We start from the raw sequence: 12,962 nt of genomic DNA on the forward strand, positions 1-12,962 counted from the left end.
GAAGACAAGTTCACATAGCTTCCTACTCGGGTTGATAACTACGCCGGCAATTGTCCGCGCCCTCTCGAGGGGGGGTTTTCTGTACCCACTTAACCCCCGAATGACTACTTATGCCCCCTCTATCCCGGCGAGAGACTGATAGTCCTCGCACTCGTACGAGGAGCTCCTGCAACTCCTGGGTACGGATGTCTGGGGGGATAATGTTCCTATGCGGCCGCGGGAACATTGAAGTCCTCAGACAGAACTCCCTTTCCATCAACGACAATGGGCTTGCTGTCCAGTTGCACGGCCAACAGCCTGGCTGGCTGGTCACTGGTATTGTGCCACCGATGCGCCGTGCCCCGCTGGACGAAAATGTCCCCGCGAGGAAGGCGGCGTCTCTCGCCTGAGTCCAGCTCCAGCTCGACTTCGCCCTCCAGCACGACGCCGTAGTCGAGAGACACAGTGCGGTGCATTGGCGACGATGAACCAGGTGCCATGTCAACCACCCTGAATACCGACCCGCCCTGAATCACTACCCCCGGGTGTTGGTGCAAGTATTTGTAGTATGTGGCGAGATCCGCATTCTGATTGAAATCCGCCTGGAGAGCTTCGGTCGCATAACCTAGACCGAAGCCTCCCGTGGGAAAGTTGGTCCACGTCGGTATTGTCGATATCGGAGGTGCCGGTGTCGACGCCGACGTGGATAGATCGTCAGGATTTGGCGTTTGGAAGATGGCCTTGCCCTCCAGGTTGTGAGTTGTAATATGACGACTTAACTCTGGCAATCCCTCGATCTTGGTCGTTGGTTGTGTCATTTCGATGTCACTCTCGCTCGCTTTGCCGGGATGTTAGACCAATGGACTTCCAATGTCAGGTACGAGGTGAGTTCTCGCGCTCTATGATAGCCACAATCACACCGAAGAGAGTATGAATGTTTCGAGCGTGCTTTTGTCAGCTGCAGAGCTAGTGGAATGCTCGTCTCCAGACGTTGAACCCCGGTCCGTCTCCTACCTGTCTAAAAGGAACTAGCCGATAGATGTGTAAACTGCCGAAGAAGGCCTCGATAAGAAATTCCAGCGGGAGTCGCCAGGGTTCCGGGCGAGAGTCTCAGGCATTCTGCTCGTGTATCAGCCCTGAACATGCGACCTAAGTTAGTCCCCTCTCCGACATTGGCTGTTGTAGTTAACAATGGTCACAATTGACTAGGCATTATCGAAACGTGCGGTCGGCGCTCAAACTCCCAACCTGGTGGCCTTTTCGTGGGGCTTTTCCTACCTGCATGGGTTCACCTTACTGGGTGTGCTTCGACTAGCTTTTGTGAAGGGGACAACATTTGCTCCTCCAAGGACACCAGAGTGTCCCCACGGGGATTGGCAGCGTGTATTGAAGACGCATCGTCAGTCTGCACCGCTCAGGTCGACCAGCCTTCAATTCAAGGCTCTCCGACCGCCGCGTTGTTGGAGATGTCAGCATCCGCCCATGAAAATGAGCACCTTGTGGTGCATGCCTTCATTAAGGACTGAGAACTTTGGGCTGGGTGGTCGTGCTACTGGGACAACAGGTACCAGGCGAGGTTCATTGACGATCCCATGTTGTAACGCGTACTCCGTGTCGTAAGTTAGTTAACGGAAAGTCGGTGGCGTCGGCGTCAGTGCTGCCCCTGGACCTTACCAAGCTCGCCCCTTTAAAAGCCCCCACCAACCATCAGTGCGTCTAGACGGCTCACGTCAAATGCGTCTTTTAGCTCGCACTCCTCCCAAGGTGCCTCTGCGCTAGGCCTGGAATCCTTTGCAACGCCTACAGTAGGTGGACAGACATCTTTCGCCTGGATCAAGATTTCTCAATAGGGGTTTCCTTTCCTTCGTGGGCATTTCTATGAAAACTTCATTTGCAGTGTTTTGACCGACACCACCTGATTTTGGAGCCACTTCGTGGCAACGAGAGCCTTGAGCCTCGATGAAGACCTGTCACTCTTGCTATTCATGTGCGCCTGGCCTGGCCACAGGTTGTGAGGCCTGGTCAATCATCCACTGCAGGGCTATCGAAGCGCGGTCGTACCCGACAACTAAAAGACGATTCCCGGGAGAATCGTTCTCGGTGGAGCTATCAAAGCGTGTATCAAAGCGTTCGTGTTCACTTTTAGTTTGGCTTCAGAAGTCCGAGCACCGGTACAATCGGCAGGACAGAAGGCTGCTGTTGACAATCCCAGCCTGACGGAGCTGCTTGTCACAAACTGTCTTTTTTTCGACCATCAGGCTTTTGGAAGGAAAACAGACTTCTTTGGTGTTTCATCCTATGGAGATGCGACAAGCAATGAGACCCTGCCAAAATAAGGCTTGCGCGTCAGCACGGATAGGATCAGCCACATCAGAAGGGAGGTCGTCTCTTGTCATTCCAGGGTAGCCATCAAAGCCATGGCCACCTCCATGACCCAGCATCCCCCCTGCCTCCAGAGATCTCGGTATGTTGACACACTTCAGACCGTATAAGAAAAGCAAGGGGCCGTTCGCGACTCAACTCTTCAGTCTCCAGCCACCATACGACTGGCATAAGGTAACTTACGCTTGTCCACGGTCCTGAGTTTTCTGTTTCGCCAACAACATGTCTTCGACCAGCTCCTCGCCGACGCTGCCAGGCAACAGTCCGGCTCTCGTCATGGGACATAAGGACGAGGAGGCTGGATTGATCTCTCTGGACAACTTGCAGCCCTTGGACAAGACGGCGGCACAGTTCAGCGAAAAGCCAATGTGGCTCGACGAGACCGGAGCCGAGACAACACCACACATTCCAATCAGACAGGCGTTGGTCGATTATTCATGCGTCTTCCTCAACGTGGCTTCGACCATTGCTATCGTCTTCGTCAACAAGATGTATGTTGTTCTTTGAGGCTAGCGATGAATTCACTAACTCGAGATTTACCCAGCGTGCTGAGTGACGAACAGCTTCGACATTGCCAGATATCAATTGCGGCGTACCACTTCTTCATCTCATTTGTGGTGCTCTATGTCGCTGGGCGACTGCTGAAGATGTTTCCGGTGGTCTTCCTGCCGTTCAAGCAAGTCTTCTCGGTTGCAGCATTCTTTGCAGGGTTCTTAATCCTGGGAAATCTCTCCCTCACATTCAACAGCGTGAGCTTCTACCAACTGGCTAAAATTATGACGACTCCGACGGTGGTCTTGCTCAACTACGTCCTCCTGGGCAAGACTGTCTCCGCGGCGACCTTGATATCAATTGCAACTTTGTGCTTTGGGGTTGGCCTCATCACATCAGCCTCCATCTTTTCGAATGTCTTGGGCACCTGCATTGCCGTAGCGGCGTTCACCATCACGGCACTCTATCAGATCTGGATCGGGAAGAAGTTGGTCGACCTCAAGGTCTCTCCGCCACAACTCTTGCTCAATCAAGCACCCGTTGCTTGCGGTCTACTGTTACTACTTTGCGGCTTTGTCGACAAGGCTCCAGTTGTCCAAGAACTGAACATGCGCAGCATCAACGCCTTGGTTGTGTCGGGCTTCATTGCGGCACTACTCAACGTCTCTCAATTCCTGGTCATTGGGCGCACATCAGCATTGACATTCAACGTCATCAGTCAGTTGAAAACACTGGCCATTGTTGGCCTAAGTTGGTATCATGAGAATCGCGCTTTGTCCATGGTCGATCTGATCGGCGTGGTAATGACTCTGGGAAGTGCATATGCTTATGCTACCGTTTCCAAAAAGTGACGAGAATGACCGCGAAATCTTTTCTGAGCGAAATGTATTTTGTTTGAGATCCCTAAAGCATAGATATGTATCTCTGACTTTTAGAATAACGCTTAATGACATGATAATTTTCCCTTGAACTTGGCGGAAGCACTGTCCAGTTCCTGTCATTTTCTGGCATTTTCTGGCATTTTCTGGCATTTCCTGACCACTACACTGTGACAGAAAAGCTCGACCCTCTACTTCTCTGCAGGACCGACGGCGAGCGTAATGTGCTTGCTGGCGAAACCGGAAGAGGACGCGCATCTTCTCATCTTAAGTGACATGAACGTTAAGGCTGACTGACGTGGGTGATGGTCACATTAAGGGTCGTGCGTGGGTGGTCGGGGTGGGCCGTCTTTAGCGACTGTTGGTTGGTGCTTTTGAGCATCCGGCCACGAGGAGAGAAAGGGGAAGTTCAGTAGGAACCCATTTCCGACCAGAAACATCTCCCTGCTAGAGACGAACTCCTTACTGGCTAGAAACATCTCCCTCCCTCTCGGCCGCTACGTGCTCACCCCGGACCTCTGGCGGTACAGTTCTCTGTAAGTTGTGCTGCAGGTAAACAGCCCCAAAGCCTATCTAGAAGTGTGCCCAGCCATTGTCCTTTTCCACGTCCCTCGGAGGCTAACTCGGTGGATTGCTGCACTGACCGCACAGCAACAACTGCTCTTTCTTTCTTCCCCCGTTGCCTACGCGTTCCGGCTTGCGCTCTGTAACTGCCAGTCCTGCTTGTGTAGGGATGGACGATCGAGTACCTTTCGGTGGGTAAGTGGCCAAAACACGTCAGTGACAGGCGGGTGGAAAGTGGACTGTTCGGTATGTTGTCTTAACGTACCTGGTATCCAGACCTGTCAACCTTCAGGTACGTACCAGATGGCAGGTGAGTCGCGTTATCAGGGGAATGTATGTCCAAGGCCTGTTATAAGCTGCCCCTACCTTGAAGAAACTCCCTGCTCGTCACCTACCCTTCGAACAAGGCCTGGTCTCTGGAAGCATATTTACACCGGCCCATCTCAGTTCCAACGCAGACAACGCCATCATGGACAAGGCCGAATTTGCTTCACAGCCGTTACAGAGCTTTCGGCTACGGAAGAAGGCATATCTGGCTCTGTTGCTCGCTGCGGTCGCCGCCGTCCTCCTCTTCAACACCCACAGCCATCTCCCCGACAGCATCCAACAACATGCTGATATGCTCCCTTCGTCGCCTATATCCGTCAGCCTGAATAACGAAATCCCCAACTACGTGCACTACGTGCAACTGCAGAAGCACGAGCGGGCCAAATTCCATTTCGAGTTCAAGCACTTCCTCTCGGTGTACTCGTCCGTGGTCTACCTCAAACCCAAGACCATCTTTTTGCACACGGACTTCTCGGAAGAGGCGATCGAAAAGGTCCTCCAGAGTGACAACCCCAGGGACAAATGGACCAGGCGTATACTCAGCCTGAAGTCGGTCAAGGTACGCCACGTACGCGCTCCCACGGTGGCTACCGGCAACGGCAAGAAGATCGTAGAGATCCAACACAAGTCGGACTTCGTGCGCATGGACGCCGTCTACGAATTCGGCGGGCTGTACATGGACTTTGACGTCCTCCCTCTCCGAGACATCACCCCGCTTCGAAGGTCCGGCTTCAAGAACATTGTGGGCCGTGAGCACGGCGGCGCCATTAACAACGGCTGCTGGTTGTCCGCACCCAAGACGGCCATGGTCGACATCTTCCGATCCGAGGCCAACGAGATCTTCGATGGCGGCTGGACCACTCACAGCTGCAAGCTCCTGACCAGAGTAGCAGAGCGACTTGTGCGCACCCCGTCCGAGGTCCTGATCATGGACATGTTGGCCTTTGCCCCGTCAAGCTGGGTGGACAAGGACGTCGAGAGGCTCTGGGCCGTCCACAACGAGAGCGACATTTTCCCAGATGACGCCGTCGACTTCACCATCCAGGACCCGTATCTGCGCTGGAACCGACGGAGCAAGGTTGCAGAATGGGAGAACGACTGGTCTGCATCCTATTTTCTGCACTCGTTCGATCGCCACGGCAAGATCCCAGACGAGTTCAGGCACGGAGTCCACGTCAAGGAAGTCATGTACCCGAGAAGCAACTTTGGTCTTCTCACCTATCCAGTTATCAAGCATGCAATGGAACATGGCCTCGTCTCCGAAGAGGATGCCGAGGAGGGCGTCAAGGCTTAAATCGCCTACCCAGCCGTCAGTCTTCTTCCGTTCCAGTCAAAGGGTGTGGTGCCGTCGTCGCCACTCCGTCTGTGTATACCGCATGTCATGTCATGACCTTTTGAGGGGAGCGTAGTGCCTCAACATTGGAGTGCGCTTGGGTCTGTTTTGATTTTCACCATTGCTCCCTGCATCGGGAATGCATTACAATCCCCCGCGCTCGCGCGTCGATTGTCGTTTCGCGGCGAGACAAAGCCCATGGGCTCTACGTTTCGTCAGTTTCATTAGAGATATATATTATTACCGGGGCTATCTAAGGAGTGTTTTATTTTCTGGCGAGCGCGGTACTTGGGGGACATCGAAGAGCTTCTGAAATGAAAAAAATTGCAAAAGCGTTTTATCTTTCGCTAGCACCGAGAAGTAGTCCACGACCTAAACACACTCTACACATTGCAGCTCGAGAGTCTTGCTTCTCGAAACTTTTTCCCCGCAGCTCCCGATATTCCCGGACGCAGGGCAAGATCTGCGGATTGGCTCAGGGAGGGTGACTCAAGGATGCTCAAGCCCAAAGTTGACTACTGACTCGTAACACACAGGCTCGCTGGCTGGTGCTGGAACGGACATTCAAGGCCAGGGGAATTCGGATTTTTGACACAGGGTACGCACGGGTTTTTGCTGCAGTTTGGACAGGTTGACACTTTGACAGCCTTGTGGACGGGCGCCACCATCGCCCCCAATACCTCTATCTGTCGACCGACTCTGAGTGGGGGACACCCACTGACTAACTAGCTAACTCACTAACTAGTAGATCCAGAAGAACCTCCCCTTCTCTCATCCACGGCCTCCACCAATGATCAATCTTCCCTGGCTCATCGTTACTATAGCAAGGCTTCGTATGATCGCCGCCATTCCAGTCAATGTTTCCCAATGGATGTTGTATCTCGACCGATGATCAGGGCTTGAGCGCGAATTTGCATCGTTTCAGCACATCAGCGCCAATCTCTTGCTTGCGGAACAAATTGACAACGGATCTTCGGTGGCTCCCACTATCCTAGAAGGTAGATGAATTCTGCTGTGACGTGGTCAACGGTAGCAACACAGGATCTTTCATGTCTGTTGTCGTCTTCCAACAGACCGACGTACTCTCTGATTGCAAGGAGTTGCGTCTTTCCGAGACCATTGCTCACACTGACCGCCTGTCTTCCGTTCTCAGCTTCAGCCACCACCCGCAATGAGCACATTTTCCTTGCAAAGCTGCCCACAACCACCAAATGGATCACCCTGAAGGGAAGAAACCAACGTCTCGGAGCCTTGCCTATCCATATCCTGACGTGTGGCTGCCCGACTCACGCACAGGGGCTATTCACTCTGCAGACCTCCGCAGGAAATGCTGTCTTCCTGCAAATGGAACTTGCTTGTAACCCTCCACCTTGATCCCCTACCGTGTCTCTTATGTTCCGAGACCATGATGAGCTGGCGATCCTACGGGTCATCAGTTAATCCCCTGCAGACAGAGCGGCGGCCGCATGCAGAACAGTCCGCTTCCTCGTAGAGACCTGTCTATCTCTGGCTCAGCTGAGCAGCGGTGAGATATCGAAAGTCCACCTTCTTGCAGAGACATGTTTGTCTTTGGCCCAGCCGAGCAGATACCGGCGCCAGTTGTTCGCGCTGCCTACCGCAAACACAAACACATGTTCTCGTCAGGAACGAGATTGGCTCCATTACAGATCGGTGACGATCAACTCGGGGACGCCTGCAGCAGTCGCGTCCAGCACTGAGACTTTGAAAAAAACTTGGTTGGTGTTTGATCTCACTCTGATTTCCGTGGTTGGCGTCCCTGCCCGCGATTTCTTTGATAACATCACGATCCGGGCTGGGTGGTTCGACCCTCCCCGCCAAATCAGAATAGCAAAGACGTGGCGACAGCGCTGCGTTCCTGGTGATCGATTTTCCCATGGGCTCAAATCGAGCGATCGATGTGGGAGGCGTGGCCTCAATCAAACAGAAGTCTCAGTTCTCTGCTGACCACTGGCCAATAGAGGTAGTAGTGATGGCAATGCCTGGGACATTGCAGGTCCATAAACCTACCAGAAGAAGAGCTTCCAGCAGCACTGCCGTTGAAGACAGAATATATCGGGTACCCGTCTCGGGAAAGCGACCTGTGTGTTGCGACTGCGACACAAATCAAGGAATGGATGCAATTCCTGCTCAGTTCCGGGTAGATTCCTGTGGCGAATGGCTGAGGGATAACTGGTCTGCTTGTCTTGGGTCACTCAGCACCGCTTGTGGTTTTTGGTGAGCCGCCTGGACATTTATACCTCAATACGTCTGCCATTATGTTCCTCAACCATCTCCCCAAAGCGCCTTCCTCAACCATCTTTCCCAAAGCATCTCCCTCAACCGTCTTCCCAGAGCGCCTTACTCCCACCTGCCCACTGACTACAACGATGGCCGACAATCACAATGGCCGGGCCACGATTCGAGATCTGCTCACCCGCCCAAAAACCGCGACTATTGATTGCATCGTGACCAGTGCAGCTATGAACACGGCCTATGCAAACTGGCCTGAAGTTCGCACAATTACAATATGGGAAGAATTCAACCTGGAGAATATCGACAGCGAACTTGGACAGATTCTCGACGAGTCATTGACGGGCACGCCGCTTCACCCAACTGGATTCCCATTACCAGACGGCTTTCAAGTCGACTCCCAGAGAAATCTCTATCCTTTGTTTGAACGAAATGAAAGAGTATTGCAGGAAACTATACCTCATGCCCGCCAACGTTTGAACCTCCACTTGGACATGCAATATAGGAGCGACTATACAACCCAGACTCACGCCAATGCAAAATTTCCCTTTAACAACGGACCGCCATTCTTTCAACATGCCATTTGGCTCCAGCATCAAGCTACGCTGAACATTCTAGCTGGGTTAGGAAAGACGAGCAAGCATTGGAGTGGCAGTGAGGTACGAGAAGGTCTCGCAAACGGAAACGGCCTCTCGCGGGGACTTCAGGCGCCGTTACGCCAGCTGGCGAACATCTGTCTGCTTGGGAATATCAGACATGGGTATCTCCAGACTGACAAGGAGTTGGTGGTATGTGAGTTCACATTCAGCCTTGACAGGAAGTTCGATGTTCGATTCATGCCAGTCATGTGGTCCGTAACCCAGGGCCTCACAACAGACCTTGCGTTGTTCACCCTCTGTCTCCTCGCAATGTATGTTATCTTTCAACGGACGCTCCACCCATTATGATGCTAACGAAGCAGTAACAGGAATTGAGCCATTAGTTGCTTGAAGGACATGGAAGAAATTGCTCTGTTGATGCTGTTGGAAGTTGGTTATACCCATGGCTTTGCACTGAGTTGTGGTGGAAAGTTTTGTCAACCAGGAGTCTTGTTTTCCCTTCTGGTTCTCTCTTTTCTTCCCTTTTGGAGTTCAACGTCGAGTTTTTCCTTTCCCTTCCTTTCCTTTCCTTTTGGCTGGGTGATTGATGTGCTGGAGGAAAAAGCACAGAGAAAGTTTTCATTCTTGTGAACCCTCCGATGGGGCATTCATTGTCAAACAGCCACAGGTGCATCAGCATACTACGAAATGTATTTCAATTCTGAGCAGTTACCGGTATTAGCATACTTCAGTCGCGCCTTCGAATCTCTCTCCCTTGCCTCGTCATGGAATGTGTTACACTCTTATGCTTGCTAAACCTCTCACCGGATGTTTCACCTACGTGCCGTCAATTTCGAGAATGCAATGTTGGCGTGATGACCATCTCAATGGTGTCAGACTAGATCATTCCGATCCCAACCACGTTTAGGCACCAGCCACCTACTTACTTCCTGTAACTAGCAACTGTATAGTCATCACGTCCCCTACAACCCAGGTAGATGGGAACAGAGATTCTTTCAGCCTCCGTTTCGCTCGCGCAACCTCGGGAAAGGGTTACCGAAGAGGCCACCGCCGGTCGGCACTTGGGGCTTCGGCATCTGCAGATGGATTTTTCTAGGCATTGGAAAGATCACACCATCTCTGTACTGGTAGTCGACGCGGCGATCCTCGTCAGAACACTCGTAATACCATCTGGCAGGGTAGGGATCGAGCCGTTTCTGTGTCACATTTTCACCCGGGGCCTTTCTCTTTCTGCTTGCCACTGAAGTGTTCCCCGTCCCACTCGCCATCGATGACTTCTTCCAATCGTACAGCCCAGGGTCGGCGAAGGTATAGGGACGAGCATCACGGAAGGGCAGTTTTCTCAGGTTGTATCGTGGTTTTTGCTCGAGTTCTGGGAATGACATTTTGTCCTTGGCTGCCTTCTGCTGTTTGTTCCACAGTTTCACTTCCTCGTTGAGGAGTTTAAAGTCGTTACGACAGAGTCGGAAAGTTTCACCTCTTAGGAGAGCCACCTGCTCGGGCGAGAGGGACGGATTCAATTCAGGTGTCATGATGAAATTCGGAGTTGTCATGGCCGTGCTGAAATCTCCAAGCCTGCCGTTGACGAGATTTCCAGGCACGATGTCAAGATCGACGATACCCAACTGATGCAGTTGAAGCAAGTTCCTGAACAATTTTTTTAGGACTGACGGCTTGAGGGGGTTCTCGAGGTCTACTTTCCCAAAAGCCTTGACGATGGCTCGAAACGGGGGTTTTCGGCCAGTCCTCTTCCCGGGAAAGCGTTTGCGTTGTGCATCATTCCCCCAGGTTTCACGCTGGATGTCAGGGTCATCCTCGACTTCCACAAGATGCATCATCTCCTCCTCCTCCTCCTCGTTGATAAGAACGTACCCGAAAACCCGTATTGCCAATTCCTCGTATCCGGATTCCTGGAGACGGCCGTACGCCCGACATTCGCTATTGAAGGGCTCACTATAGGCAGAGAACGCTGGAAGGTCCTCGCCATGATTTTCGTTCCATTTTGCAACCTCAATTGGCCACTCACCGAATGGAAGAAAGTCCGCGGGTTCGTTCCATCGGAACTAGAGAGACGCAACCAAATCATTAGTCTAAGCCAGCTTGTTTGAGTCATAAGGCGTGTACATGTCTCCCCATACTGAGGATGAGAGGAGGATAAGACAAGAAGGAGAGAGGGAGGGAGAGTGGGAACAAGGAAAAGGGGTCTCGGCTTACCACTTTGAGAGCATAGATCTCTCCTTCAATCTTGACTTTGAAGACTTGCGAATGTGCCCCTCCTCCAACATAATCGACAAACTCGATCTTTCGTGGACCAGAAAACTTGAAAGGCTTCAACTTGGGTCCATCGCACTGGGGCAAGGGAACCAAGTCTGCATCTGATTCGGGCCAGTCTGGATACATGGCGGGATGGATGATCTGAGTTTCACTGATTGAGTCTGGAGAAGTAGGGGCTTAGCAGCGGTGTGACAAAGGAGGCAATGAGACGAACCCGGTCGCATTCCAGTGAGGTGTGGTCCGTGGCACTTGGGTCGCCGTTTTTAGCACAAAGGAGGAAAAGAGAGATAGGGAGGGAGAGATTTTGCCAGCGAGGCTCTATATATGATAATAGTTTCATAGCATTGGGAAACGATCGCGGATTTGTACATGCATGATCGGTCCCTGTTTCTTGAAGGACCGGTGAATGATTGAGGAATGTTTCGTGAAATGATTTGTGGGCAGTTTGTTTGTTTTCGGACCAGGGGCATTTCGTCACCCTCTCAACGCTCCCGGTCGCAATTACCAACAGTCTCGATCTCAACGCATCTGGGGATGGTATTCGTGTGCTGCTCCAGACAAAATTCGGACGAAGCTGGCGTCTCCTTGGAGCCATCTGGCTTGGATGGGGCAGCTGGGGCTTCCGCAAGCAATATGACTGCTGGACCAGGACGAGATAAGCCGCCAGGGTCTCCCGGCGCAAGATTCAGCATTGAGAACTCGGCTTCTGCCGCCTCATCTATCCATCCATCCATTCAGTGTGCTCATGAACCACGCAAAGGCATTATCGTTTACTCACGTGAAGAATGGACTTCGGGGCTGATGGATTGGAAAGCCTAGCCTGAAAGATACACGCTTAGACTTCTTCCCCTGGAGTACCCGATAGGCTGGCGAAGGTTCCAACAGGATCTGCAGATGAGATCGACCTGCCAACTAGGCAAGACTATGTGAAAGAGTGGAATGTTGCATCAAACACATGGTGGTGGGAGTGTATTGGGGGACCAACGGGCCATATGGACTGAAACGTGAGGATGCCGATACCTGTCAACTTGTGAGAACGTATGTCGTACCTGGCTATTCCACCACTACGGACGGATCGACATTCAGAAACTGCATAACGTTCTTTCTCATCTGATTCTCGTCGACCGAACGAATCCGGTCCTTCATCACTTTGCTCTTCTCAATTAACTTGGCCGAGATGTCAGCCCAGGCCAGAGTCTCGTTCACCCCCTCGCGCCACTTCCGGTCTCCTTGAGCAGTTTGTACATCTTTGAGCCTCCCGTTCTCCTTGCGGATGATCCCATCCACCAGGACCAGCTCCACGTCCGCGGGACTGCTTAGCATCACGATCGCGGTTACGGGATTCGTCTGCGCACCGCCGTACAGCGCCGGCGTGGTTCCGTCGTACACCACAATATCGGCCGCCATACCGACCTTGAGCTGGCCGATCTGGGCAGCCATACCTAGCGCCCTGGCGCCCTTGATTGTGGCAAGGTTGAACGCATCTTCCACACTGCGGTTAAGTTTGGCAGGGGACTTCCAGCTCTCGACGAGCGAGTCGTTGAATTGCGCACGCGCATCTTGTAGTAGAATACGCAGCTCCGAGGCGAGGGATGAGCCACAGATTGCGTGGCTGTCTGCGCCGACCGAGGCGTGCGAGAAGAAGTCCTCTGTTGGGTGGTACAGGGCGGTCGGGTGACCCATCACCATCTGCATTGCTGAAGACGGCGCAGAGGACATGTACATGTTGTGCTTTTTAAGGAGCGAGGCATCGCCGGGCATCGGGTTGGTCGCATGGGACACCACCCAATGGGTGTCAGGATCGACGATTCCGTACTCATCGAACAGCGCGAGTCTCGAATTCTTGGCTATGAACGAAGTTAGCATGACTGGCCAGACGTTAAT

General features: G+C 52.6%; 7 protein-coding genes across 7 annotated transcripts; 3 read left to right on the forward strand and 4 right to left on the reverse strand.

Moving 5' to 3' along the window:
- Positions 1–206: 206 nt before the first annotated feature.
- On the reverse strand, positions 207–797 carry PV08_09521 (uncharacterized protein; the record flags this gene model as incomplete). The annotated part of the gene is made up of 1 exon (XM_016383838.1): positions 207–797. One exon carries the CDS (start codon positions 795–797, stop codon positions 207–209), a length of 591 nt encoding a protein of 196 aa, XP_016232461.1.
- Positions 798–2,583: 1,786 nt separating this feature from the next.
- On the forward strand, positions 2,584–3,704 carry PV08_09522 (uncharacterized protein; the record flags this gene model as incomplete). Its single annotated transcript, XM_016383839.1, has 2 exons — positions 2,584–2,852; positions 2,906–3,704. 2 exons carry the CDS (start codon positions 2,584–2,586, stop codon positions 3,702–3,704), a joined length of 1,068 nt encoding a protein of 355 aa, XP_016232462.1.
- Positions 3,705–4,764: 1,060 nt separating this feature from the next.
- On the forward strand, positions 4,765–5,916 carry PV08_09523 (uncharacterized protein; the record flags this gene model as incomplete). The annotated part of the gene is made up of 1 exon (XM_016383840.1): positions 4,765–5,916. The coding sequence occupies one exon, from the start codon at positions 4,765–4,767 to the stop codon at positions 5,914–5,916; it is 1,152 nt and encodes a 383-aa protein (XP_016232463.1).
- Positions 5,917–8,342: 2,426 nt separating this feature from the next.
- PV08_09524 (uncharacterized protein) lies at positions 8,343–9,152 on the forward strand (the record flags this gene model as incomplete). The annotated part of the gene is made up of 1 exon (XM_016383841.1): positions 8,343–9,152. The coding sequence occupies one exon, from the start codon at positions 8,343–8,345 to the stop codon at positions 9,150–9,152; it is 810 nt and encodes a 269-aa protein (XP_016232464.1).
- Positions 9,153–9,799: 647 nt separating this feature from the next.
- Positions 9,800–11,204, reverse strand: PV08_09525 (uncharacterized protein; the record flags this gene model as incomplete). The annotated part of the gene is made up of 2 exons (XM_016383842.1): positions 9,800–10,867; positions 11,019–11,204. The coding sequence occupies 2 exons, from the start codon at positions 11,202–11,204 to the stop codon at positions 9,800–9,802; spliced, it is 1,254 nt and encodes a 417-aa protein (XP_016232465.1).
- A 356-nt stretch (positions 11,205–11,560) lies between these two features.
- Positions 11,561–11,812, reverse strand: PV08_09526 (uncharacterized protein; the record flags this gene model as incomplete). Its single annotated transcript, XM_016383843.1, has 1 exon — positions 11,561–11,812. One exon carries the CDS (start codon positions 11,810–11,812, stop codon positions 11,561–11,563), a length of 252 nt encoding a protein of 83 aa, XP_016232466.1.
- Positions 11,813–12,131: 319 nt separating this feature from the next.
- PV08_09527 (uncharacterized protein) lies at positions 12,132–12,944 on the reverse strand (the record flags this gene model as incomplete). The annotated part of the gene is made up of 1 exon (XM_016383844.1): positions 12,132–12,944. One exon carries the CDS (start codon positions 12,942–12,944, stop codon positions 12,132–12,134), a length of 813 nt encoding a protein of 270 aa, XP_016232467.1.
- Between the last annotated feature and the right edge of the window lie 18 nt (positions 12,945–12,962).

Source organism: Exophiala spinifera (genome assembly GCF_000836115.1).
Source record: "Exophiala spinifera strain CBS 89968 unplaced genomic scaffold supercont1.7, whole genome shotgun sequence".
In the NCBI taxonomy this organism is placed as follows: domain Eukaryota; kingdom Fungi; phylum Ascomycota; class Eurotiomycetes; order Chaetothyriales; family Herpotrichiellaceae; genus Exophiala; species Exophiala spinifera.